Here is a 27,485-nt window from a genome sequence, read left to right on the forward strand (position 1 = left end):
TGAAACACATTTACCTAAGTTGGAGAAGGAGAGAGAAAACATTTACCAACTTTCTATTAATAGATCTTGAGGAATTCCTTATTGTCTCACCCTACAATACTTTTAGAGGCTGGTCTAATAACTGAGTATTTACACAATATTATTTTAATCATTGATGATACAATTCAAAGAAGACCAGAAATTACTGCCCACTACTTTTCAGAGCTCCACAGATGCCCAGGGACATCTGGGACTGATTGAGAAATGTGACAGATTATGGTCTCACTGTTTCTATGGACTGAGAGGATCAAGGCAGTGACCTGTGTGCTGGAGCCAGGGCATGGGGAGGGGACTGCAGCACACACCAACCGGAGTGAAGTGCTTGTGCCAGCGGTACACCACCAGGAGTGCCAGCACCAGAGATCTCTAAGTCCCATTGACATTAATCAGGTTCTCCCCATAAACCCAACAGGGTGTGAGCTGCACTGAGCTATTCTCAGCAGTTTGGGTGTCCTGTTAGAAGTCCTCACCAGCTCCCGAGTCCACTCCAACCCACAGTTAGGCTGTACTGGCGAACTTTGGGAAAGTGTAAAGAGGTGCCCTTGAGTGTCTCGCATCTTGTAACACTTATACTGTTTCTAAAACTTGATCCACTATGTAAATACTTTTATATGGAAAGCTAGAACGCTTTTCATTTGAAATTCTGCCTTAGAAACCTCCATGACCTGAACTCGCCCACGTGGTCTGGCAGGACACACATGACACCTGACTCTAGCTCTCGCAAAGCTTTTCACCTGCATCCTCTGCCTGTTATGTCCGTGCGTTCATATTTCCTGTTTTGCTGACCTGTGAGATTTTTATTTCACTTTTCACCAGGCCAGTAAATCATTCTTGAAAGAAAAGAAACATTGAAAGACAAGCTTAATTGCTCGTTTCTCTCAACCAAGACTCCAATGGACTTTAGAAGATGCTTATAGTGGATTTTTGGGGTTTAAGATGGGGTTAAGATGTTGGTGGAACAAGAGAGGCTTTTTTTGCCTCTCAGACTAGCAAGGTTTTATTTACTGTAACTTTTAGAGGTGGCTCGCTCTCTCTGAGGCCGCTCGGCGGGGCTGACCCCCGGCACAGCCTGCAGCCGTGCCAGGCCGGGTCGGGCCGGGCCCCGCTCCGGCGCTCTCCCCGCTGTCCACCCCATGCAAATGTTCCCGGCAGCAGGAAGTACCCGGGCTGCGAACCTCCCGCGGCCGCGCCCCGCCCGCGCAGCCACAGCCACAGCCACAGCCGCGCTCCGGCCCCGCCACCCGGTCCCGCCGCTCCGCTCCGCCGGAGCTCCCGGCTAAGTAAGTGCGCCTTGCCCGGAGCGGCGGTGCCGGCATCTCCCGCGGGGGCCGCCCGGTCCCGCCGCTCCGCGCCCCCGCCCCGCTCCGCCCCGCCCGGCCCCGGGTGCTCTCCCTCGCCTCTGCCCCGCGAGGAGGAGCCGCTGCCGCCCGAGCTGCCCGGTAGGACTGCGCGGGGTCTGCAGGGGAATAGCCGCGTTGGGGATAAAATGGTCATTCTCAAAAGCGGGATTTGTCGCGTATCCCCTTGCCGGGTTTCTGCTGGGATCCGGAGGGCTCGGGTGCCTTCTGGCTGTTTCGTGCCGGGGAGCGTGTGAAATTAGCTGGTTTAAGTCCGCAGTCGGCGTTTCGAGCCAAAACGATAGCCTTGACTGAGGTGAGGTGATGTGATCCCTGGGTATCCCTTCTTACACTGCTTTTTTCTAGGAGCGTGTTTTCTGGTGCGTTCTGCAAGTTAAAGCTTCTTCCTCTTAAGTGTATGTTCAAGTGTGCTGGGATTAAAAGAAAGATGAGAAAATGGTGTTGTGATGTTTGGTGCACGGTGTTTCTTGCAGACTGCTATTATAGGTACTGCATTCCTGAGGAATGGTCTTTAAGGGTTTTCTCCTTACAATTTTAGTTTAGGAGCTGATGCTGTACCTTCAGTAAAGCAGTTAAGAGTTTCTGTTGAAATTGCATCTTTCAAGGGTTTGCAGTGAATGGGTTGGCGCAAACTCATCCTGCTGCCTTGCTCCCCTCTGTTGGCACTACAGGCCAAAGGGATTAACACTTAAAGCTTGTTTAGCCAGGTTATATTCCCCCGGATATACATAGGAAGCACAAAGCTGGTTTCATCTGAAACCCCTGGTCAATATCCCATCTCCTGCCTTCGTTCCCACCTTTGAAGAAAGAGAAACACTCTGACCAATCTTAATGTATTTTAGGACATCGCACTACAAATTGAAAATTAAAAATTTTTAAGCTTGGTCCCATCAAGTACCTGTAAGACTTTAGCAATTTAGGAATAGTAATGTTAATTGAAAGCATCTGTGAAGGACAAGTGCCATGTAGATGAGTCTGCACTCAACACAGTATCACTATAGAGTTAAAACAAAAAGCAGAAGATACATGTTGAGAAATTGCAAAGCTATGTTGGGAAAACATAGCTCAGTTTTACCAAAATGAGAGTCAAATTGTGTTTGTGTGGATTGTTTCCAGCCCAACACTGAGGACAGAATAGGTGTTATCTTTTTAATATGTACTATCAACACACTGAAAGTATGGATGAGAAAAAAATCAAATTGTTTTCTCTGAAAAAGTAGCAACAGGCTGGAAATCAGTTAGATACTGTTAATAGGATGTTATGAAACCTTGGAGAAGGATTGAAATTAATGAACTGAGATCAAAAAATATCTCATTTTATGGATCTCTTCTGAGATTTAATGCTTTTTTTCTTTCTCTGTTTCAACTTTGTGAGCTAGAGACTAGTTAGGAAAGAATTCTTTACTTAATAACGTAAAAATCTCTTAATTGTGTGCTGTTGACATAGATTTTTTTAAACCATGATGACATAGAACGATCATCTTTGTACAGTAGCTGGCTGACTTCAAGTTATTCTGCTTTTCTCTATTTTTTAGTAAATAAGAGGTTTTTCCTCTTATGCAGAAGACACGGTAAGGTTTAGGCCTTCCTTTTTAAGCCCCTTGACCTGTGGAGTTGTGCAATGACTCTTTCTGACAAAGCAATCAGTTGTGAAACTTTACAACACAAAGTTAAACCCTGCTGCCTTTGAGTTGTTTAATACTATGGGGTTTAATGTTACCCTTTTCAAGGGAGTTTCCATAAACATGAAACAATTCCTTGCAGGTATTTATGAACAGATAAGTATTTATGAATGTATAAGTAACTATTCCACAGTACTCTCCCCCCCAGTTTTTCTGTGTAAGTGACCTCTCTTCCTGTGGCCTTTTTGACTCCTGTGAGCTAAATGGCATCACAGAGCAGCAAGTGTTGAGGGGAACAATTCCTGTGACAGGCAATGAAAACAAGTCCAAGGTCTCCAGGCTCAGCTTGGTTCTGTTCTTCAGCGGAGTGTCTCACCAAATCTCACCTGACCGACCCTTCTTGTGGGGCACATCAGGGAGCAACACTGACTCTCTGAAGTTAGCTGGGAAAGTTTAAGTGCTGCTGTATTTAATCTCAGATGTTATTCCATTGCTGTCACAAAAAAGGAGATGTTTGCCTATCTCTACTCTGCATGTTATTTTGAATCTTAATAGGAATCTTTGAGATTTCAGGATGAACACATATTGTTCAGGAGACAATTTTTGTTTTTGTCAAAGGGCTAGGTGATCTGGGAAGGGGATGAGATCTTTCCTTCTTTCCATATGTGCATATCCTGAGTAACTGAGTGAAATCTTTTCCTCTGTCCAGGGAGTTGTAAAGCCATTTTTACTCTTAGGGTTCAGGGAGCCCTTTTCAAACCGAGTGAACATGGAAGACGAGTACATGGGGAATAACTAACAAACTAACTAACTAACTAACTATAATTAATTAATGGGGTGGGCATTAGGTATAACCTAGGATTCCTGGCAATCTGCTGTGGTAGCATGGCTGTACACAGAGGTGGATGTCTGCTGCCACAGAGATCTCAGAAGGATATGAGCCATCATGTGCTAATGGGAAGTTTGGGAGGAGAATCCATGGGCTGGGAATCCTGAGGGTTGTGTGAGCTTTATATGCAGGGAATGATACTTCCTTTTGAAGCTATGGAGCTGAGTGTGTAAATAATTACACCAAACCGTGTGACTCTGTTAAGCAGCATTTGTTATAACATTGCCTCTGTAGGATTTCCATCTCTAAGCAAAAAGGCTTCATTCTATAGAAAAACCACTTGCCCAGCTGAGAATTAGGATTTTTTGTCCTGTTGCTTATATTCCTACTTCCTACTTCTCCCATTTATTTCTCTCCCCTCTTTAATGAGTGAAGGAATGCTAGAGATGGTGTAATAAGAAAGGCTTCCAGACTTGCTAAACCTTACCACAGGAAACTGTAGATAAAAATGTAAAATTGCATTTGTATGAAAACAGTCTTTAATGACGCATGCAGGGTGAAGGAGTCTGCCACCCTGTAAACAGTAGTGGTGCCTTCTCCAAGAAATCAGCCTGTTCTAATAAAAGACAAATGCAGTTCTGTAACTGTCCTCAGTGTGACTGTTCCTAGTTTAAACTTCATTGTCCTTCAGGGAAGGATAGAAAGGTCTGTGCTTTCATATTTATTTTTGCCTGATTCAGATACATTTCCTGTTGACATTGTCATTAAATGCTGTAATTTCCGAGACTGAATTATTCACGTTTGAGTTCAGCATCTTTCCTGAAAAATGTGGCTTCATGGAACAAAATGTGAAGGCAGAATTCATCATGTGCTGGAAGCATTTCCTCCAAATATTTATGGGATGCTTGTATTTGGTTTGTGCCCTAAAGAACTACTTATAGAGGTAAATAGATCGGTTACTTTTGTCAGGCAAGTGTCAGAAGAGAAATGGTATTTTGACAGTAATACTTTGCTGGAGAGAAAAGAAAGGAGGAAAGGTGGAGGGAATAATGGGTAGATCTCATTTCTCTGGTGGGTTAAAAGGGTGAACTAGTTCTGTCCAGGCCAGCCTTTGGTCTCCCTTAGGTCAGCTTTGCCTATCTTTTTCAAACTGCTGGCATCTTAAGTATCTACAATTGGTTCCTGTGTTTGCGCAGCACACTTGTCTTACGTCTTCAGTTCAAAGGACTCCAATGATAAACAGTCTGAACAAAGTGTCCTTCTTCCTCTATGGTCCCTGCTGCATGTGGCACAAGGCTGCTTCTTCCTGTGGTTGTCATATTGCAGAATTTCTTACTTTAATTTGCAAAGGCCAGCTGTGATAGGAAATAGTGCAATCTTAAACTGGACACGTGATAGTTCACCAAAAGGTGTTGAAGTATGGGATGCAGCTACTCTTCTGCAGTGGCACTTTTTGCAGTTTTCTCTGTTTAAGAAGGTTGCTCTAAGTATGGAAATGATAAAATTTTAAAGGGAAAGGACTCCCTCTGGGATGTGCTTTTAACTTCTCCTTTGTTGGTTTAAAAAAAGCAGTTTCAGGAAGTTCGTCAAAAAAAGCATAATCTGTTGAGTGGGCTTTCTGATGTGGTATCTACAATCTATTGCTTTTTTCATGTTTCCTTCATTATTTTGTAGAGATAGGTGTATACAAACCTGTTTAATTTTTTTTAATGAAATCTTAATTGGGTTTTACCTTAGGTTTAAACTGAAGCAATATGGTATCATAGGAATTAGTACAGAAGTATATTTGACTGCTAAGATTTTCTCTTTCCATGTATGACTGTCCTAGGGACTTAGAACAAAATTAATACCAAAAGTTAAAGACCATGTTTCAGTGAATTGCTGTGTAGTGGTAACACGTTTATAAATCAGTAGGTCTGACCCGTGACTAAGTTCTACTTTATTCAGACAAAAAGAATATTTCCTGGTAGTATCAACTGAGTAGGGAAAGATCTGAACAGTAGCACATCTATTGGTGTATATTGAAATTGCCTGCTAGAGTGTCCCTTACCAGAATAATGAAGTTTATATTCATTAGATCCAGTGGACAGAAAATTGTTTTCTCCAGGGCAGCCCCAGCCTTACCATGTGTTTTGAGGGCTCTTTTAAACCCTTCAGTAAGTGCTAAATGCCCTGGGGAGCAGTGATTCAGGTGAGAGTGGACAAGGACTGGAGAACCAGGGTTAAGTGACCACCAGAGCTGGTGTCAGTGTCACTGAGGAAGTGAAAGTTTTTGGTAAACAAACAGGAAGGGGATGGGCAGGAGAAAGAGGAAATCCTATATTGGATGTTCTGTGTTCGACTTGTTCAAAATACATTGCAAGAATCATTTGAATGTGCCATTGTGATGTAGCAGAATGTGCAAATGGGATTCAAAGTACATTTTTGTAACCCCAGGCTTCCATTGCAAAAGATATGCTGAACTGTGTGAAGGCTGGAGGGAAACCAGCCCGTGAGGGGTGTTGGAAAACCTGCCTTTTAAGCAGCTCTTCTGCTGGATTGCTGGTGTGGCAATTTGTCCTCCTTTCTCTGTCCAGCTATACTTGCACTGGCTTCAAGAGAGGTTGCAGCAGCTGTCATGGCACCAGTGGAGAAGCACCAAGTCATACTGAGGTGAATTCTAAGCCCGTTTCTCTTGGGATGTAGATGGCAGGCAGTAGACAGCAGTGTTCCCACTGTGCCTGACAGGAGAGCTTGCCTCTTCTCAAAATCTCCTGCTAAATTTCCTTGGGAGCAGTTCCCCTCCCTCTGCCATAATGCTTACCAGCGTTTCAAAAAAAGTCCTTGACCCACACTGCTTCAAATGTCTTCATTAGTAATGATGTGCTGTTTGTTTGAGGCTTTTGCTCCCCAATTTCCTGGAAAAATCCATGTTTCAGTCTTTACCCTGCTGTAGGAGTAGTCCCTATCACAATTTCCTTTTATTCTCCTCCCATCATTCTTATTTTTTTTTGCCAACATCATTCTGATGTTTCTTTCTCTCTAGTCTTCAGGACTGTCAGTGTTATAAACTGTTTATTTAATCTCTTGATTTAGACATCTGCAGCAAAATTTCTTTTCCCTTTCTGGAAGAGTAAGCCTTATCAACTTTCATAATCCAATAATCATTTGTAAACTACTTATCAGAGAATACTCATCCAGAAATACCTACCCCCAGCCTCTGGAAGAGATATGAGTCCAGTGGAGTACCAACCTGGAAGGACTGGGATGGCCTTCAAAGTATTTTAAGGCTGTGCCTTGTCTAAGGGCAATTTTGTACTTCTGTAGGTGATCAGCAAGGACTCTTCTGTGTAGAGTACATTTTGTGTGTAATGTACATTTATATGTACATTTTATGTAAGTGATCTTTAGAGACAGCTAAATGCTGTTTGACTCATCTGATTTAAAACTGTCACCTCAAACTGACGTAAAACGGGTTTCTGTCTTGAAAATGGGCAGTGTGGATTGTCCCCTGCCACTTTGTCTGCCCTTCTTGTGATGCTGCTTTGACCTTTCCTGGTCAAGTTTCTTTTCTGTTGCACGCAGGTTTTTGTGTTTAGTGGTGCATGGAGAAAGTCAAAGCCAGCATTGACCCTCCTTGTAAACACTTCTGGTTCAGGGAAGCAGAGCATGGATTCATCAGCATGTGTGCTAGCCTGCACAGAAGAAATCAAGTCTTGCTATTGTGGGGATGTGGTGCTGAGACAACAGCTCTTGCTCCAGGATTGATGTTCTGTGCTCATTGGTGTTGGTGTGAGCCATACACTGACCCCACAGGAAGTGAAACTGAAGAAATTTAGCTTTGAGAAAGCAGTGCAAGTTCAGAAGAACCTAGTTCAATGGAGCTGGCACCAGCAGAAAAGAGTTTTGGTAGAGTGAGCAAGTGGGAGAAGGGTGCCTCAGGTAAAATACTTCTGCTCTTAATGGAGCATTTAAACAAGGCTACAAGTGTCAAAAATACATCTGAGTAGCTTATTCAAATTATATATGTTGGACTAGGTTTGGATGAGTGAAAGTTCCTTTTCTCTACTCCTGCAATAAAAGCAGGTGGCTTGTGTGGTATGACACAGAAAAGTAATTTCTCGTGTTCTCCAAACAGAATACATATGTTTGTTACATGTTCTGTGTCTTGTCATTCTGATTGAGAGTTTATGCTTTCCTAGGGACTATAATTGTCTCTAATTAGTTATTGTCCTTTGCATTCTTATTTGATTGTTCTTTTCTCTTTTTGTCTTTCTGCTTCTGCAGTCTTCCTGCTTAATTTGTTTCTCAGTATCAACGGCAGTTCTGATTTCTTAAGGATTTTGGCCTCCTCTCCTACAGCTTTTCTCATATGGTTTGTGTTGTTCTGAGGACTTCCCGTGTGTGGCCAAACAATGAAGAAGTCTTACCAGTTGTTAAAGCACCTTCTTTGCACAACACTTAATACTGTGGAATTAAAATGCAAGCTGTGGACTCGTTACTGTTCTCCTGAAACAAACTTGGATAACCATTGTGAACACTGATTTGGTTTTAGTTCTTGCTTTGAAAGTTAGCTGCATGGGCTGGAAGGGCTGAAGTCACATTCAGACTCTGGGGCTTGTGCACAATCTAAGGCAGTTTTTCAAAGTATGGCATTATCACATGTCCTGCCTGTGAGCTGTATACTTTTGAATTATGTGGAGTTACAAAGGTTATAAACTTTGATGAGCAGCCAATAACAGTGCTATGAAATTCTTGAAATCTGCAGTATGAATGTGAAAATAATCATTGTCATTGTTCTCCAGTTGACTGTGAGTCTAAATCTGCTAGAACTATTGTGAGTGCTGGCCTATTTTTTAAGGTCTTTGTGCTGCCCTTTGTGCAGAAAGTCCTGGTGTGAGTCTCCTGAAGTCTGTCGAGCTCCTGCAAGCTGTGTGCTGTCACTTGCAGGATCAGAGCCTGGTTCAGTGAAACTTGCTATGGTTGTAGCTGCTAGGTCTTCATCCGCTATCAACTGACCATTAAGCAGGACTTGAAACAACTGAAAATACTAAATGCTGCATAAGCCAGAAGTGGCATTTTGTGAACACAAAAACGTTGGCTGTTATTAGAGTTTTAGAGAAAACAAGAAATTTCAAGGCAAAGTTAAAATAGTAGCAGAGATCAAATTATTAGTTTTTGAAAATGAAATAAATTAGCATATTGAGAAAATTCAGCATGCCTCTTTAAATCGTTCCCAAGTCAGATCTTGTGTTTAGTACAGAATAATTTCTCTTAAATAGAAAAGAACTCTAATCAAGTTAATATACTTGCATAGCTGCTGTCCTGGTAATATGGGAAGCTTCATTCTTGCCCTTGAGAAAGATCATCTGCAAAGACATACCTGTGTTGAAAATTGGAGCACTCCAGTTCTTCCTTAGAACCTTTGAGGCAGGAACAGTTAAGTGAACTGTCATACCAGGTATTTGCAATCTTTGCTTCAGAGACCTTTCCAAATTCTCACTCTCATGCCTTTATGAAAATAGAAGGCACATAAAATATTTCTAATTTTGGTTAACTTTAGAGAAACTTCTTATTCTTGCTCATGTGTGTAATAAATGTGTAAAATATGCTTAGAAGCTTGGGTGTGAATTCTTATTGATTCAACGACATATGTCCTTCAGTGAGGTATTTCCTTTTACACTCTTACTGCCACCCCAGCTTGAGCATGGAGTTTCACAAGACTTCAGTTGGAGTGTGCTTCCCTCTGTACATGACAAGCTTTCAGACCCAAATTGGTGAAATTTTGCACCCCCTCAGGATATGTTTGGTAGATTTAAGAGAGGTCTACTTGTATCTATTAAAAAAACTCCTCTGATTTCAAGGACTTAATCTAAAAACTTCCCAAAATTGCTAATTATAGAGCTCCTTTAATTCTACTTGTCATGTTTGCAGCAAACTGTTGGTTCAGAACCTTTGGTGCTGCAGCACCTGTGACATATTGCAACAATTACTTTAAACGGTTAACTAAGTTGGGTGAAAAACCAACTGGTACATTCCTGGTTTAGATTCATGCCCTTGAAGGAATATAATAACACAGAGTTTAAAGTCAAGTAAAAGAATTGAGTTACAAATAGGGTTCTGTGAAATGACAGAACCTGTAGGATGTTCTTACACCCTTGAAGTTCAGGGAGATTCTGCTACTTAACATCAGTGAGAACAAAACAAGGTGGTTTCTCCTGTGGATATTTGAGCAGTTGCTAAAGTGCTGAATGCTGGGCTAGTATCCCTGCAAAGATTAAACAGCAAAAAATTTAATTTCTGCCACATAATTTAGTGGTGCCAGATTTGATGCTGGGTTTTTGGGTTTTTTTTGAGAACTCTTGCAGTTTCCTCTTGCAACTTGAGCAAACTTGTCCAATGTTTGCAAACCTTCAGGAGGAACTGTACTTTGAGTGTTAGCTCATGTCAGCATGAATGATTTAACCCTAAATTTTTATATGAGCATAGAGTTCATTCTTGAATCCATATTGCATACCCCAGTACAATGTCCTCTGTTTCAGGAGTGTTCTGTGTTTATCTAGTGCTGTACAGCTAATGAAACACAATATTATCTGCAGGAAGAGTAACTTTTTTTTAAAATTTAAATGTATGCTGGTGTTTGAAGATAGTGAAAAAAAATCTGCATCTCTTTTGTGAAATTCAGTGCTTTAGACATGCTCAAGACATAAAATGATGCTATTATAAGAAGAATGCTATGTTTTAGTTGGAAGCTTAGTCATGAGTACATATTAGCATTCAAACATGGAGGTGACAGCAGATAAAGAAGCCTTCTGACCAATGAAGCAGGATGGCAAATTCAGCATGGGGCAAAGTAATATGAGTTGCACAATGGCAAGGCTGGTACGGTTAGGATCCATTGACACACAGAAGTCATTCTGCCCTGATTTAGCCATAACTGCCATAATCCATGTTTAAGTGGATTGTAGAACGCATGAAACCACGTAAGGTTTATAAAAATTGATTTATATCCTGGGGATATAGTTAACCAAATCTGAAAGAGCAAAAACTTTTGTTCTGCTCCCCATTTCTCTTTTATGAAACACACTGAAAACAGAAGATAAACCCAAAGGAGAAGTGGCATACTTTCTATGAGACCACCCTCAAAACCTTCATCAGGGCTTGCTGGCTGTGAATTTGCTGTCCTCCAGCATGTTTATATCGATGTGATGGGGGACTTGGACAGGTTGGATTGATGGCTTGAGGTCAGTTGCATGAGGTTCAACAAGACCAAATATTGGATGCTGCCCTTGGGTTGCAACAGCCCCACACAGCGCTACAGGCTGGGGCAGAGTGGCTGGAAAGTGGCTTGGCAGAAAAGCACCTGGGGGTGCTGGTCAGCAGCCAGCTGAGCGTGAGCCAGCCAGGTGGCCAGGAAGGTTCATGGCGTGCTGGGCTGGACCAGCCGTGGTGTGGCCAGCAGGAGCAGGGCAGGGATTGACCCCTGCACTCGGCACTGGTGGGGCCATGCCTCAAATCCTGTGTTCAGGATTTTACAAGAAGGACATTGAGGTTCTGGAACGAATCCAGAGAAGGGCAGTGGAGCTGGTGAAGGGTCTGGAGCACAGAGTCCTGTGAGGAGTGGCTGAGGGAGCTGAGGCTGTTTAGCCTGGAGAAAAGGAGTCTCAGAGGAGACCTCATCACTCTCTATAACTCCCTGAAAGGGGGCTGTGTGCAGGTAGGCTTTGATCTCTTCTTCCAAGCAGCAGGCAACAGGACAGGAGGAAATTGCTTCAAGTTGTGACAGGGGAGATTTAGATTGGATATTGGGAAAAAGTTCTTAACTGACAGCGTAGCCAGATGTTAGAACAGGCTGCCCAGGGCAGTGGTAGGATCTCCAGCCTTGAAAGCATTCAAAGCACCTCTCTAAATGTGGCAGCTGGGGACATGGTTTGGATGTGATGATCTTAGAGGTCTTTTCCTACCTTAACAAGTCCATGATTTTATGTTGTGGTGGTTTCATGATGTTCATGATCTTTGCATTCTATTTACAATACAGCAATGGGTTTGAATTACGGGCACACTTCAAAGCAAGCGATCACATCTGCAAAATAGTCCTTTATTGCCAACAACATATTAACTACTTGAAGGCCACCTTCGTAAATAACTATCCTCTCCCCTATGTCATAGTAGCTATTAATAATTTTCTTCAGCAAGAGTCCCATCAATCCATTTGTCCAGGCATGTGGAGGTTGAACATTAGGCTTCCTTACTTGAAGGAGACAAGAGTTTCAAGTATCAGCTGCTACCTGCGAATACACCTTCCTTTGCACCTTCTGGAGAGTAACAAATTCCAGCTGAAGAGCTCATTAGGGTGCAGCCTGGTGCAGATGATTCCCCAAACTCATTATAAGTTAGCAAGTTGCTGACTTTGTCCCTTGTTGTCTTCTGAGGCTCAGAAAACAGGGAGAAGCTCTCATTTCTCTTCCACGTGTCACACTGTAAATGCAGGCATGTGGCCCTGCACAGCGATGTGCAGATGGTTTGTGTGGCTGTGCCTTTGCTTTCTAATACATCAAAGTGTATATCAAAATCAACACCTGAGCAAAGTCACTGTGGGCATGAAGCAGGCCTTTGGGACTCACAGAGAAGCTCTGGTTGCACATCTCTCAGCTATACCTTGTTTTGAGAGGCAAAGTATTTGTCTATGAAGGGGAGGATAAATAGCTGGGTAAAGAAGAATAGTTGGGAGTAAAGAAGAATAGTTCCCAGATGTGTGTTCTCCAGAGGAACTGTGTGAAGCTTGTCCTATCCTTCCATCATGTCACTTGTTATGAGGATGAAGACCTTGGGGCTACTCTTGGACCTCATTCCACCAACTTTTTTTTTTTATGGGTAGTTACTCATTTTCCTATACCACACTTATTGCTCTAATCATTAGAAAGGAGTGGAGAAGAATCCTTATCCTAGTGGAAGGCATAGAAATACATAGCAGCATATATACATAAAGTGTAGGGCAAAGATAGACTACTGAAAATTTAGCACACTGCCATTGCTGGCCAAAATCATCAATTTAAAGCTGAAAAAAATGGTATGTGAGTCATAGATACTCTCAACTTGGAAAGTAGATATCGACCTTGGGGTTTGCTAGCTGGATTGGGACACTTCCAAATAGTTAGGAAGAATGTTGATCCTTTTCAGTGTAGCGGTTTGGCCAAATTTTCATTTGGAAATGGAGATTTGGTTAAATGAAGCTGCTGTTTGTCATTACTGGGAGTTTTTACCAATCAAGAAAATGACATTTTTACTTGTAGCTTACATTACACTTTAAAGTCTTTAAAGTATTTTGGGAACCTTTGCTTTAAGTTGGTTAATGTGTTGGCACAGCTTTTCTGTTCCATGTCATATGATCCTTTTGAAGAATTTGATAGAAGTATTTATTCTGTTATGTCAAATTAAGATGTTATTCGACCTTTCCCCCTATCTTCAAAAGATATACTACAGTGGAAAAAAGTTGAGGAAATGGAAGATGTGGTTGCCTGAGGGCTGGCAAAGTGAATAATTCATTGTTGATATTGATTCAAAATTCTGGAGGATGCAGTTGAGGCAAATGATTGTAATAAAATGAAGCAAGTATTATAAGGTCAGAAAACAGATGTTATTTTAATGTAAGACTTGGTTTAAAATTAGTACCAAAAATACTGACTAAATTAATATGGAATATTTTTTTTCATAATATATAAAGTCTGTTATGCAATGCTAGCAAAATTACAATCTTCTGTGGATTAACTTGTGTTTTGGTAATTTTTTTTTTCTTCAAGTCGATAAACTAGGATCAGTAGTCTGTACAAATTCTGCTTCATTTCAATGTGATGTTTTGTTTCAGGATTTTATTTTCATCCTTCTGAAAGCATTATAACATCATTATATACCACCACAGTGACATTATTTTCAGTGTTTCTTGCTGATTTTTGTTTACTTTAATGTATCATTTTTTTGTTTTTTAACAGCTGCCAAAATTCCTTCATGAAACTAAGACTTTAACTAATCTAGACAAAACTGCAGGAATTTACAAAAAAATTGACGGTTTTTTTTTCTTGGCCACAGCTTCCCACCCCTGTTCGAGCTACTTTTCATGTCATCAGCTATGATGATATTTATTTTATGTGTCATTTATGAGCTCCAGCAAAGACTGTGTATTTTAGCCAAGCACTGAATGAAGTTACCCTCTCCCTGGACACTTAAAGGCAAGACAGGCAAATGCTGGAAAGTGCCATGTGAATATAGAAAAGTGTTTACTTTGACAGAATTATTTTTACCAAAGCACTCCTTCCTATTGGAAGGTTGGGATGTGATAACTTAAGTCACTTATTTGCCATTTAGTGCAGCAATGTGTTCGTTCATGTTGGTTAATGCATCACTAAAAAGTCTTATCTAGTAAGAAAAAAAATTTAATGGGGAGTGTAGGGAAAAAAGATTGATATGATATGATATATGATATGATGTGATAAATGATATGATGTTATGTTATATGATATGAGATGAGATTATGTGATTATATTATATGATGATATGATGTGATATGATATTGCTGCTCAGAACGGGTCTGCCTTTTCCAGAAACACATCAATACAGCATCAGTATGGCAAGTCCGTATATTTTATCTTTCCAAAAGTTTTTGGTTCTTTAGTCAGTTCTTGGGGGATTTTTGCTGTATGACTCCTCCTGTCTTGTGAAGACAGACTTAGAGGTAGGGGTTGTTCAGCCTGGAGAAGAGAAGGCTCCAGGGAGCAGCTTTCCAGAACCTACAGGGGTCTACAAGAGAGCTGGAGAGGGACTTTTTATAAGGGCATGGAGTGACTGGACATGGGGGAATGGCTTCAAACTGACAGAGAGCAGGTTTAGATTAGATATTAGGAATAAATTCTGTACTGTGAGGGCAGTGAGGCCCTGGCACATATATCCCAGAGAAGCAGTGGCTGCCCCATCCCTGGAAAAGTTCAAGGTTGGATTGGGTTCTGGGTAACTCGGTCTAGTGGAGGGTGTACTTGCTCAGAGCAGGGGTCTTGGAACTAGATGATGTAGCAGGTCCCTTCCAACCCAAACCATTTTATTGATTCTAATCCACAGTTCACTACTTCCAATATAGATGTATGGCAGCACACCTTTTGGTCCTGTTGTAACTTGAATTTCCATTTTAAGGAAGTGGAATTGAGGTATGAATATTGTAAAGTCCTTATCCCTCATTTCAATATGAAGGCAAATGTGGGAAAGAAAAACAGGACACCAAACAGTAGAGGAATGGGTGGTGAGCATTTCATTGAGACCAGCAGTCAGATTGGTAGAGGATTCAGGGAAGGGATCTGCCAACCCAGACTGGTTTAGTTGGTTTAACTTGTGCCTTTATGTTGGGAATCAGGTCTTGGAAAAGGAGAGAGACAGAAATACTGGTACAGGGCTCAAAACTGAGCATTGCAGTGGAAGTATAAATGTGATAGATGTATGAGTGTAGTAGGAATGCAGATGTTTGGGAGCATGAAACTGGTAGGGTGATACTTTCTGTCACTGATGTAGGAAAGCATAAAAATAATCTGAGATAGCATGGACAGAGCAGAATTTGTCTTGGTCTCAATTTCTAAGGAAGGAATTGTGAAAGAAGTGGAACAAGGGGAAGTGCAGCAGACAGAAACCACTACCAGTCTCTTAGCAGGACCACTTTCTGTTTCCTGGTGTTACATTAGCATTACATTGAGACTTTTTAAAAGTACTTTCATTTGCAATGAAAAAATATGAGGTCCCTTGTGATATTGAGAGGCATTAGAAACACACAGGTGGCTGAGAATGTCGTACACGATGAATAGCCTGGGGAAATAATGGGGAGAAATTTAATATCAGGGTGTAAAATAATGCCACAGGAGATAGGAAAATCCGCTGTGACAATGACAATAGTTTGTCATTATGAAAAGTGATACAAACCTGGACATCTTATTGGATGGCCATATGATTATGAAAGGCCAATATGATGAAAGTGTGGAAACAATAAATTAATTTCTGGGATTTGTTGAGTGATGTATTTCAGTAGGTGGAAGAAATAGTAATATTATTTACTTCAAGGCATTGCTGAAAATCATCCTGAAACATCTGGGCAGCTCCAACCTCCTGTTCTTAAGAGGGATGGGTTCAAAGTGAAACAGATCTGGAGAAGGGTTGCTAGGATAACCAGTGGAAGTGGAAAAAACTGAGAGGGTTTGGTCTTGAAAGTCTAGAAGACAGGCTGAAAAAGATGTGACTTCTTCCTAATCCCCCAAGAGGATGAAGGGCTAAATGCCATTATTGTCTACAAAACATTTTTAAGACTGGGACTTACGTGACAGCTTCTAAGCCAAGCGGAGTGACGTTCTGAAAAATTTCAGCAATAATATTTTGTTCTTCCCCACCATCACCCATTAATCTCTCTAAAAATGGAGCATGGAAAACTTGCTTCTGAGCTTGTGCCATGTGATTGTGCTGCCTACAACAGATCTGCCTTTCCCAGAGAGTATTTTGTAGTCCTTTGCTCTAATCATGGTTGATAAATTAGATAGCAATGTTATCTTGCTGTGACAGACATGCACCCTTGGAAAATTTGAGGGATTGATTTAAGTGAGACCAAGTATGAGGAAATTTCAAAGTATCATGCTGGTTGCATACTTTTTCACCACAGTAATGTTGGTTACACAGGGGATTAACTTGTTCCTCTTCTTGACCTGTTTATATAGATATTTATGTCAAAATATTATTTTAACTTTGTCTCACCTTTTCCACAAAGAAAATTGAAGCAGTTAAAAGAATTCCTCCATTATTTTTTAATTTTCTTTTAAATGCTGGCAGCTGGACTATGGCTTCTCACAGCTGAGGAGCAGTGGGAGTCTGCAGAGGGCAAGTCTGTCATAGCCAAGCACTGAGTGGGTTCAGGTTATCCATGCTCCTTTCCATAAGCCTTGCAGGGAGCACATGGTGATTTGTGCCCTTCTGTGTATGCCCATGTATATCATATAAGGAATGAATTGCATTTGGGAGACACAGAGATGGCCTGATCCAGACCTACAGAAATAAGCTAAATTTGACAAAATATTAAAATACATGCAACAAGGATTGACTGAGACAAACAGAACTATTTTAGCAGAAAGGCAATGGAGGAAGAAACTGCTTAAGTTCCCCTAGTTAGCTGCCAGTGCAAAAACAAGATGTAGGAAGTGAAACAAGCTCAAAATGAAAGCTGACCCCCAGATTTCTGCATTTGCATGAGTCCAATTTGATGACAGTTATCACACAGTCAGGACTTACAGTAAAAATTAAATGTGTATCTATAGATAATATATATTATTAAATTATTATATATAGCTGTAGATATATGTGGTGAATTGCTGGTACAAGAATAAGGCTGAACAAGCTTAAATCTAACAATTTCTGAGACTGGCGGGGGACAGAAAACAACTTCTCTTCAGTTGCTCTCCAGTTGATGTTTTCATATTGCTCCCAACCACAGGTAATTTATTTTTGTCACTCTTATTCTCACTGTGGTCTAGTGGCAAGTCTTCACCTGCACAAATATGTGTAGACCAGTACTGATAAGCCATTGCTGAGCTTTGCCACCTCTAGTTAAACTCCTGCTCTCTATTCCTTGGCCATTGCTTTGCCATGTAGTGATGGGTCAGAAATGAACCCAAGTTTCCTAGAAACAGTCCTCATAGTCCCAATAACAGATAAAGGAGATCCTTGCAACACTTGGGTAGTACAGATGATGTGGAGGCAGATCAACATAAAGTGAAAGTAAGCACTGAAGATTGAGGTAAATGAAGTTCTTATATTTAAGATTTTTAATTTTTTTTCATTGAATTATAAATTTGAGCAGTTGATTGAAGTGACATAGAATGTTGGATGAGCTTCTGAGACAGCAGGTGTTTTTGTCTTTCAGCAGAGCAGGTTTACAGTCCTTCCTCCCCAGCAGTTTTAATCTAAATCAATCACTCTGAGCTTTGAGACACTTCTGCCTTGACCTTGAGGGAAATGCACAGGAGTTCAGATCTGATGAAGGCATCACTGTGTTACCCTGACTATAATTTGTGAAGTAGCAGCAAACCAACTGGCATTCGAGGCCAGAATGAAGCTTCTAAAACAGAAGAAGGCAATGGTATTGTTTTCAAATTTTGGAAGAGGTATTAAAAATAAAACTATTTATTTCTCTGCTCTCTAAGCCCTGTTTAAAGCTCCAGGTGTGTAACCAGTTTGGATTTTATTTATAGATGTAAACAGTTGCTTCCTGTTCTTTGATTCAGAAGTTTAAATATAAAGCAATATTCAAGACTCAGAGTAAGTTGGGGGTTTAAATTTTTTTCCCTTATTCTTAATTATGAAAAATTTGTGGTTTAAATGAAGAGTTTACTTTTTGCACTCAGTTGAATACAAATTTATTTTATTTATGTACCTGTTAAAATGCATATGTATATATCTGTTAAAACCTTAACATAGGTGTTTTGGTAAGTGATTGCTGACCATTTCAACAACAGATATTTATTGGATAAAATACATACTTTGATAAAATAGAGCTTGTATGCTCATTGTTGTAGTTCTAATTATTTTAAAAGTTAATTTATTATTGGAAAAGCTGAAGTATAATCTATGAAGATTTGAGAATCATTTCCATGAAGATATGACTTTGATCAGAAAAGACGAGACATGTCAAGTGGGTTTTTAGGAAATAACTTCTAATATGCACCATATACATTGCATGTAACAAAAAAATCACAAGGAAGAGAATGGTTATGAACACAAAATGAAAAGTGAGATCACCTTTGTAGATGATACAAAGGGTAAGCACTGGGATGAGATGAAACCCCAAATGCTGCTGATGGGGGATGGACAGGTGATGGTCACATGAAACTTGGCTGCCTGCAGTAGGAAGTATCGTGTCTGTAGACACATTGCTTTGCTGGAAGTGTAGAAAAGGGCAGATAAAGGAATTCTGTTTTGGGGACAGACAGCAGATATTGACTCTGGAAGAATGCTGCATTAGTTTCTGACTTCCACTCCTCCCAAACCATTTTGGAATGAAGACCCAAGTGCTGTAGACCCAAGATGAGATAGGGGATTCAGAGAGCAAATTCAAGGCAAATGTAGACATCAAAATCAGTGTCCTGGCAAAACCTGCTGCAGAGGCTCTGTGTGATAGCTCTTGTGGATACTCCTGTGGCTGTTTGAAGGCTGCCTGAACCTAGATTCTTGTCACCTTGCGGCAGCTGTTAACCTAAGTACTTGTGTTTACTTTCTAGCCATAAACTACAGTATGCTCTTTGTTAAAAGAGAAGCTGTTACTTTTTTAGATATCTATTTATAAAAATTAGCAGCTATGTAAAACAGTATTTCTTTTAATTCAGTGTTAATCTTTCATGTCTAGAGGTGTGGACAGGACAATGAATGCAAAGCATGAATAGGAAATAGTGTGTCCTGTATTGCAGAGCTGTTGGAATGGAAAACATCTGAGTAGGGGCTGGCAGCATTTTCTCTGATGCATAAATTACTTTTATCTCTGATAAAGAACAATGGAGTTTGGTTTGTAATGATGCTGGGCTCTCTGTATTGCTCTTTGCTTACTGTTTTCTCTTTCTCTTTTTATCTGCACAAAACACTTTCTTGTGACACAGCTACAGAGCACCAGGCAAATAAACATTTACAGCAAGTAAAATATTTTATTTATTTATACTCTCCTCCCTGCACTGCTGTTTTAGTTAGGTCAGGATGCCACTCCTGAAGCAGTTGCCCACATGCTCAGCTGTAATCTGTGTTCTGGAGCAGAACTGAAGTGCAAGAATGGGGCTGCTTTGGGAGAATGCAGCGTGGGGCTCAGATTTAGGTAAACCCTTGTTGTTAGCTGGCTCCTCCTCAAAGTGTTCAATCCTTGGGGCTGTACTGGAGTGAAAGGGGCAGTAACACCCTTGAACCAGCTGTGGGCTTCAGCACCCACTGTTGGGGCTTTTTGCTCGTGTAGAACCAGCTGAGTCCTGTGAGGACTGTGGACTTTCACCTCTATGAGGAAAAGAACCCAAGTGCTTCATGATGAGGCTCAGGATCTTCTCTTTGAAGCCATCACAAGGGTCATCTCACAAACTGATTTATGTGATTTCACATGGCATCAAGTAAACTTCTGTGTGATTTCAAAGCACCTCTACATAGTTATTGCTGATCAGTTCTTACTGTCATGAACAAATGCCAGCCTTGAGCTTAACACAGCCTCACAGCAGATTTAACTTACAGCTGTTCATGTGCTTTCAGCTGGAGAAAAAAATCTGAGTAAAAAATGCTTTTCTCTGAGTTTACACTGACACTGGGCAGGCTGCAGTCTCTAAAGATGTGCTCAGCTTTCTTACAGGAATAGGGAAAGGGAGTTTTGGCTGACAACTTAGATCAAATTACTTCATGCCCTCCACTTCAGCTGTTTGTTCTGTACAAGCAGAACTATTCAAGAGCAGAAAGGTTAGCACTTAAGTGGATAAATACCTGATCTTGCAGATACAGCAGGTAATTAAACACTGGCCTTCCTGATGTCTAGGGTGAGTTTGCAAACATCAGTCTGCCTGTGGGTGTACAGAAATTTCCTATGAACCATGAATGACAGAACAAGAGTCATCTACATACCCACAGTTATAAATAAATAAAATAAATTTTAAAATCCTTCTCAGTATTGCAAAACAACTAGTATGCAACCCACATATAGCTGAGCATCACAAAAATTAAAGCATTAAAATTAAGCATTAAAGATCTTTGCTTCTGAGGGAAGCTCCTGCATGAAGATGTGCTCCCTTGCTTTCCAATAAGTTTGGGAACACTGAAATGTTGACAGTCAAGAAGTGGAAACTTTTATTCTCTGCCTGGTCAGTGCCTATCGATTTTCTGTAGGATTCCTTTTATTTTTAGTTCCAGAGAAGACAAGAAGGGGAGCAGTGGGTTTTAATGCTGCTTTAAACCAGGATCACCGATCACTGCTGAATCTTATGGACATCCAAGACATGTTGGCAATAGGTGACAGATAATTTACAGAAATGGTAGGAGAGGAAATATCCCTCTGTCATATTTAGAAGAAAACACTCTAACTGTGGATAGGACAGTGCAATGTGTCATTATGTAGTGCTTCCTCAATGGCAGGATGGGACATTAGATGAAGGTGGTGTTGGAAGCTGAGACTTGCCATGTGAGACTGCTTGTTGCCTTGGTTTATTTTTGTATCAGTTAGGATTGTGATTGTCATAGATATTGTTACAAAAGTGTGAGTCTTTAACATGAACCCAGTCCAGTCTGGTTAATTTTTGCAGCTGCAAGGCTCCATCCCATTGGTACAGTTGTGTCTGCCAATGGACACTTCTGCTACTGCTTTACCTGTGCACTGCCAGAGAACCTTTTCTATCCTAGAGATGAAGGTAAAACTAGGATGAGAGGCTTACAATCTGCTTTAGCTTCTCCAGCTGTGTTTGTTTACTTGAGCTCTTATTTTAGGTTTTGCATTGTTCTTCAAAGAACTGGCTTTAAACATTAATTAGGGCAGGGGGGAGTGAGACTGTGTGCCTGCAAGGGAAAATGTGACTGTGAACCTAGCATTAGAGCACTGACCTGAAAGGAGGGAGAGAGGAGAGAAGAAGAGGGTTGAAAAGCATTCATAGTGGATTCTTTGAAGAGTAAGTACAATTACTCTCCTCAGAGGGAGGATTGTAGAGATAATTTTGTATATATATATTTGCTGGAGTACTATGTAATTGTATCATGGGATTAGCAGTCAGGTTCCAGTCATGCAGATGCTAACAGCTGTATCTCATCTGATTTAGCATGGATGCACATCCTGAGAGAAGAATTAGCCTTCTAAATCCTGGTGTGCTGATTTGCCATTGCTGGCACACACGTTGTCTATTTTAAGCTGCTGTAAGGTGCCTGTGTGAACAAGGAGGTGCATTGCTGAAGGACACAGTAGCAGTGTGCCTGCCATGGAGCTGGGACTGCACAAGTCATCAGCCTCATGTGAGACAGGGATTTGAATCAAACAGAGCTCCCTGCTAGACTGGCACCTGCAAAATGAAGTGGGGAGATACCGGCGTTGCTACTTCCTGCTGCAGTTCTCAGAATTTGGACAGGAATTTTTTTCTTTAAAATATACAGATAAAAATTATCCCTGCAATAATTGCATTTTTATTATATCTATTCCAAAGCTTAGAGAAGTATCAGAAAGATGCAAGGAGTTTGGGCGGGGAAAAGTAGACTGGGGAGGAATTATAGAAAATCTGAAGAAATGGTAAATAACTGTTTGCTTCTTCTGTGGATTGAGACAGGGTAATTTCTTTCCTTTGGAACGGAAAAGAGCTATCAGTGTGTGGTCCTAACCTTCAGTTATTTTTTTTCCATGAACTGTTTTATATGAGAAGGAAGAACATTTTTACTATGCAGCTCAGATGATTTCACGGGAAAGGGCTTGGTTTATGGCACAATGATTTTGTTTAACACCTTTTTTATTTCAACAGGAAATATGGGGTGTATAAAATCAAAAAGGAAAGACAATCTGCATGGAGATGGGCTAGATTTGAAGAACCAACCAGTACGTAAAACTGAACGAACTATTTATGTGAGGGATCCAACGTCCAATAAACAGCAAAGGCCAGTAAGTAGATAGTCCCAGGAGAGAATTCCTGTAGCAAGAACAAAGCATGACTGGCGTAACTTAAATTTCAATCCAAAGCATATGCATGGAAAAACTCAAACTGTGTGCAGTTCACCCTCAATGAATAAGTACCTAGAGGAATAAAAATTAAAACATGGTGGTTTGCTACTTTATGTTTGTCATAGTTTTCTGCATAAAAAAAACTAACTTAGCAATGCTTGAGTAGATGTAACTATGTCTGTAGAAGAATGCTAGATGACATTAGAAAACCTGAAGTAGTTTAGATCCATTTTTTAAAGCATTGGTGTTGGATTTTTAATAGCTATGGGATCCAGGTGTTTGTTATTCCGTTTATAGGCTGAAGTAGTAATGGGTGGTTTTTTACCAGCTCTAGTCAGCTTTCCTCACTGAGGGCCAAGCTCAGCCTTGCCTGAGGTGTGTGGGTGAGGCTGGGAGGGTGAGCGGTGCAGGGAGCAGCGCTGTGCTGCGGGAGGAACAGGCTAACGTGTTCCATGTGTGCTGCCTGGCACTGGAAGGAACAGTGCTGGGGTGGGCAATTCTGCTGGGTACCAAGTGGGTTTGCTAATTTGCAGCCTGGCTGGGACCTTTTTTTCCCCAGCTTCTCTTCTGTGCTGAGGGAACTGTGTCCTGACTGCCCCTGTTCAGGGACCTCCTCCCTGCAGGTGTGAATGGCTCCCTGCTCTCCTCTCTCCCCAGCTGACACAGTGAACTCAGTGTGCTCTCAGTCCACGAACACACATCACAAACTACCTTTTTTTTTTAAATCGTTCTTTTTTTTTTCCCCTTGCACAGTCTTGGTGGCATAACCGTGCTTGTAGTTCTTTAGCATGACAGCTACACAGTAATAGCTGTCCTGCTTAAGTGCCCTGCCTAAAGCCTCTTCAGCAGAAGTCCCAAAGCTGTGAACTTCTTCCCCACAGCTTGTGCCACACCTTCACAAGGTCTGAGCTGCTCAATTTAAAATCTAGGGGGACTCACTATATTTTTATATTGTCATATAAATAATGTATGGTATTTATATATAATACATATTTTGAAGAATGGTGGGAAAAGATCTGAGCATTTCCTTTTAAGACATATGAAATGATACCAAACCAACTGTATAATATGTAATTGTAATTTAAGATAATCACAAAGATCTAAAACTGCTTAATTAAAGACATATTTTATTGTAGGCAAATCCAGAAGCACAGCTCTTACCAGGACAGAGGTTTGTCAGTCCAGGTATGTTTCTATAGAAATCTCACAGCTGTGTGCTGTGCCCATGTCAGCCTGCAAAGTGATGTGAATGTGTCTTTGTCTTTCTGCTTTTGTAGATGCAGAGGAGCAGGGAGTCATTGTGGTAGCTTTGTATCCCTATGATGGCATTCATGAAGAGGACTTGTCCTTCAAAAAAGGAGAAAAACTGAAAGTTATTGAAGAGTAAGTATGGCAATATTGATTGTATTGCAGATTTTCTTTGGGCTCATCTAGTTCCCTCTACAGTGCTTTAATATCCTACTTGTACCGTGGGTGTATGAACAGTGAGCTCTCTTACATGTGGTAGTACAAATGCTTTATGGAGTTATTCCATGTTAGATGGGACTTTGACCAACCTGCTGCAGTGGAAGGTGTTCCTGTTCGTGACAGGGATGATCTTTTAGGTCCCTTCTAACCCAAACCATTTTTGAGTCTACAGTTCTCTGGTTGGCAGCTGGCCTCAGTAGCAGTGACCAAACATTGATTTGGTGGAGCCAGTGGCTTCTCAGGGCCCTTGACCTCAAAGGAAAGGTTGTGCTTCTCTCTCCAGCCTGGGCAAAGCTCTCAGCAGAGTAGAATCTAAATAACAATTCATCATTTTCATTTCCTATGAGTACTACTGTTTTTGGTTTTCAGATCGGGAGAATGGTGGAGAGCAAAATCTCTCACGACAAGAAAAGAAGGTTTCATTCCCAGCAACTATGTAGCAAAAGTAAACACCCTGGAAACAGAAGAGTAAGTTCTCCCAGTCTCCAAATTCTGGCAAACTTCTTCCCCTTGGTGGTGTATCCTTTTTGTGTGGGGAAAGAGTTGGTTCTAACTCTTTGAAATACTTTTCAGATGGTTCTTCAAAGACATAACCCGAAAAGATGCTGAAAGACAGCTCCTGGCTCCTGGAAATGGTCCTGGATCTTTCCTTATCAGAGAAAGTGAAACATTAAAAGGTAGGTTTTGGGGTGGTACTTTGGAATTGAGAAGGAGATAAAAAACATGCAGTCAGTCTACACACAAATTGATATCGGGTGTGGAGTAGTTTTAGTGCATCCTACTGTGTGAATTTTCTGCAGTTCTATAGGAGTTAGAAGAATGAGAAAATTACTAGAAAAAGAGAGAAGAGAGTTGCAGGCTAACACCCAGAGCTGAGATAAAAGGGAAAAAAAAGGCATTACATGTGTGATTACACTGACAAGAGGCAGGAATGAATGAAGTGGTATCTTTTCTTAGTGTTTGTGACTCCTTTATTGAAAGACGTATTACTGTAATAGTAGCTGCTACATTCTACAGTCTTCCATTATTGGGTCTGTATCCATTGCTACAAGTTTAAAGTTGTAGTTAATGCATAATGAGGGTTTTCACTTCTACAGTGTAGGGGGATTCTTTTCAGAAAGCTTTTTAGTAAAATTTTGTGCTGTAAACAGAGTGCTTTGTGCTGAAAAGCTTTGCGAAGTCTCCAGGCTCTTCAGCTTTGAGAAGCCCCAGCCTGTGGACTGTGGCTGTAAGTCTGGATGGATATTCCAGCTGGATGCTGTAACACTGCATCCTGCAGAAGAAGACACATGAAACCTTTCAGCAGGTCATGCCTGTTCACAGGGAAGCTTCTTTGGCCTTAATACTGCAAATTCCTGACTAGGTATCTTCTGAAATGGGCCCACATCATTTTCCTCTCAGCTGAAGACTCCTAAATGAAGTTCTCAAAGGAAGTTTCCTAAATTCTACATAGGGTACTGAGAGTATGGGAAAGTACCCCACAGAATCACTGGTTATGTGTGTGAGGAGAGATAAGGGGAGAGATCTTTTTTATCCTGTGAAAATGGGCAAAAATTGTACAAGTAGAAGAAACAAAGAGTGCTGTAGCTAAAGGTAGATGCTCTCCTGCCCAGATTTAAATCTCAGATGGATTTAAATTGGGGCAGGAGAGACTGCCTAGGGCTGGACAGATCTAGCAGATCAACAGATCTGCTCTCCCTCCTCTATGCCTGAAGCCATCACCAAACTATTCTTTTGCTAGCTGGCCCGTGACAACCAGCATGTTCCTTTTTCAAAATGCTGATCTCCAGATTTCAGCTTCTGCCTGAGCAGGGTGAGAGCCACAGTCCTGCTTTCCCAGCCACCTCTACTCGAGCTGGGGGACTTTCTGCAAAGCTGGGCACTGACTGTGGAGCTGCCTGGAATATGGAACCAGTGAGTTTGTTGAATAAGATTGAAAAAGAAAGTGTGACCGTAAGCATTTTGGTGACCAGTTCAGGGCTGGTTTTTGCTAACTTCCTCCTGTGGATTGCAAAATGGTTTTTGAGGAAATAATGGAGCAAAAAGAAAAGCACATGAATTGGTGATTTTCTTAGTCTCAACTGTGCGTGTGTGGACTCTGTGGATTTTTGCTATGTGTTAATGGGGGTTCCTTCTTTATCCACAGGCAGCTATTCTCTCTCCATACGGGACTATGATCCGGATCATGGCGACGTTATCAAGCACTACAAAATCAGGAGCCTAGACAATGGAGGGTTTTACATCTCTCCAAGAATAACTTTTCCCAACATCAATGATATGATCAAACATTATCAAAGTAAGTTAAATCATTCAGTGAAGTACATATTAGAATGCAGCCATTATTTTCTGTGAAGGAAAATAAATGTTTTGCTTTTGTTTCAAAGCTTTTCTTTTTTCTTTTTTTTTTCCCCTGAATAAGTTGGGCATGCATGTTATCAAAGATAAAGTAAAACTAATTGGAACCTAAGTATTGTTGTTACCATAACCAGATCTAGTGCTGGTTGCTCTGTGGCATACCATTGTGAAATTAAGACTAGCTTTATAATACAATTCATCAAACTAAGGGTGATGTGAAGCTATAAGAATTTCCTGCATTGTAAAGAATATTTTATTTAAGAGTAAATTTTTATTCATAACTATCAGAAATACATACAGACTTGTGAATGTTGTCTTGTTCCTAGTGTTGAGTGTGAAACTGGTTTTATTTTTCCTGTAAATGTGTTTTTTTAATTATCAATTTTTAAAGGAAGAAATATTCCATATACTTCAAAGAAATAAAATTGCACCCACGTAGAATATATACATTTATTTAAAAAAAAGAAAATATAGGGAGAGTAAGGGACAAGTCTATCTATGTTATAGCTGCAGAACCGACTTCTCATTCTGCATAACCTCCTGCTGAATAACTCCAAAATTCAGGGTTTTTTAAATCTTGTACCTGGAAATAAAGACAGGACAATAAAATGTAGAACATAAAATCACATAGTAATTTTTCAAAGCCATTCTGAGAACTTGGCCATGAAATTTTTCTGAATTGTTAGATATGTGTGCTAGCTGTTCAACACAGCTGGAAAACCTGAGAATTATTCAACATTCATATAAATGTTATAGCTGGTCAGTGTCTGGAGAAAAAATAATGTTGACCTACTTATGCTTGCATGCGCATCTGTCTGAAACTATGTTGCAAGAAAATTTAATGACAAAATGAAAATACAGATCCCAAACCTGACTCCATTGTACATCTTAACCAACGTAGTGTCAGGAATAAGATCTGATATTGTATTTACTTGGTGCAAATTGTACTAAAACCCCTTAATAATCTGACAGTAACCAGATGATACTTTTTATTAAATTTTTCTCTGAATGCAAAATTTCAGATCTGAGGCACTTAAACTTCTGTGAAGGCACCAGAAAGGCCTTTTTCATCAGAGCATCTGGTTATTTTGAAAATTATTTTGGGCTGGCTGGTGCAA

At 40.7% G+C, this 27,485-nt stretch overlaps 1 protein-coding gene across 6 annotated transcripts in view; it reads left to right on the forward strand.

Moving 5' to 3' along the window:
• Positions 1-1,160: 1,160 nt before the first annotated feature.
• LYN (LYN proto-oncogene, Src family tyrosine kinase) overlaps positions 1,161-27,485 on the forward strand; it is a 49,686-nt gene continuing 23,361 nt past the window's right edge. Inside the window, exons 1-7 of one of the 6 annotated variants that reach the window (XM_026791356.2) lie at positions 1,161-1,319; positions 22,349-22,485; positions 23,682-23,730; positions 23,823-23,928; positions 24,382-24,480; positions 24,586-24,689; positions 26,159-26,308. In XM_026791356.2, coding sequence (XP_026647157.2) covers positions 22,354-22,485; positions 23,682-23,730; positions 23,823-23,928; positions 24,382-24,480; positions 24,586-24,689; positions 26,159-26,308 — 640 coding nt within the window. In that variant the 5' untranslated portion in view covers positions 1,161-1,319; positions 22,349-22,353. The other 5 variants (XM_026791358.2, XM_005479307.4, XM_026791357.2 and 2 more) reach the window with 5 other exon arrangements.

Source organism: Zonotrichia albicollis, chromosome 1 (assembly GCF_047830755.1).
Source record: "Zonotrichia albicollis isolate bZonAlb1 chromosome 1, bZonAlb1.hap1, whole genome shotgun sequence".
Lineage (NCBI taxonomy): Eukaryota > Metazoa > Chordata > Aves > Passeriformes > Passerellidae > Zonotrichia > Zonotrichia albicollis.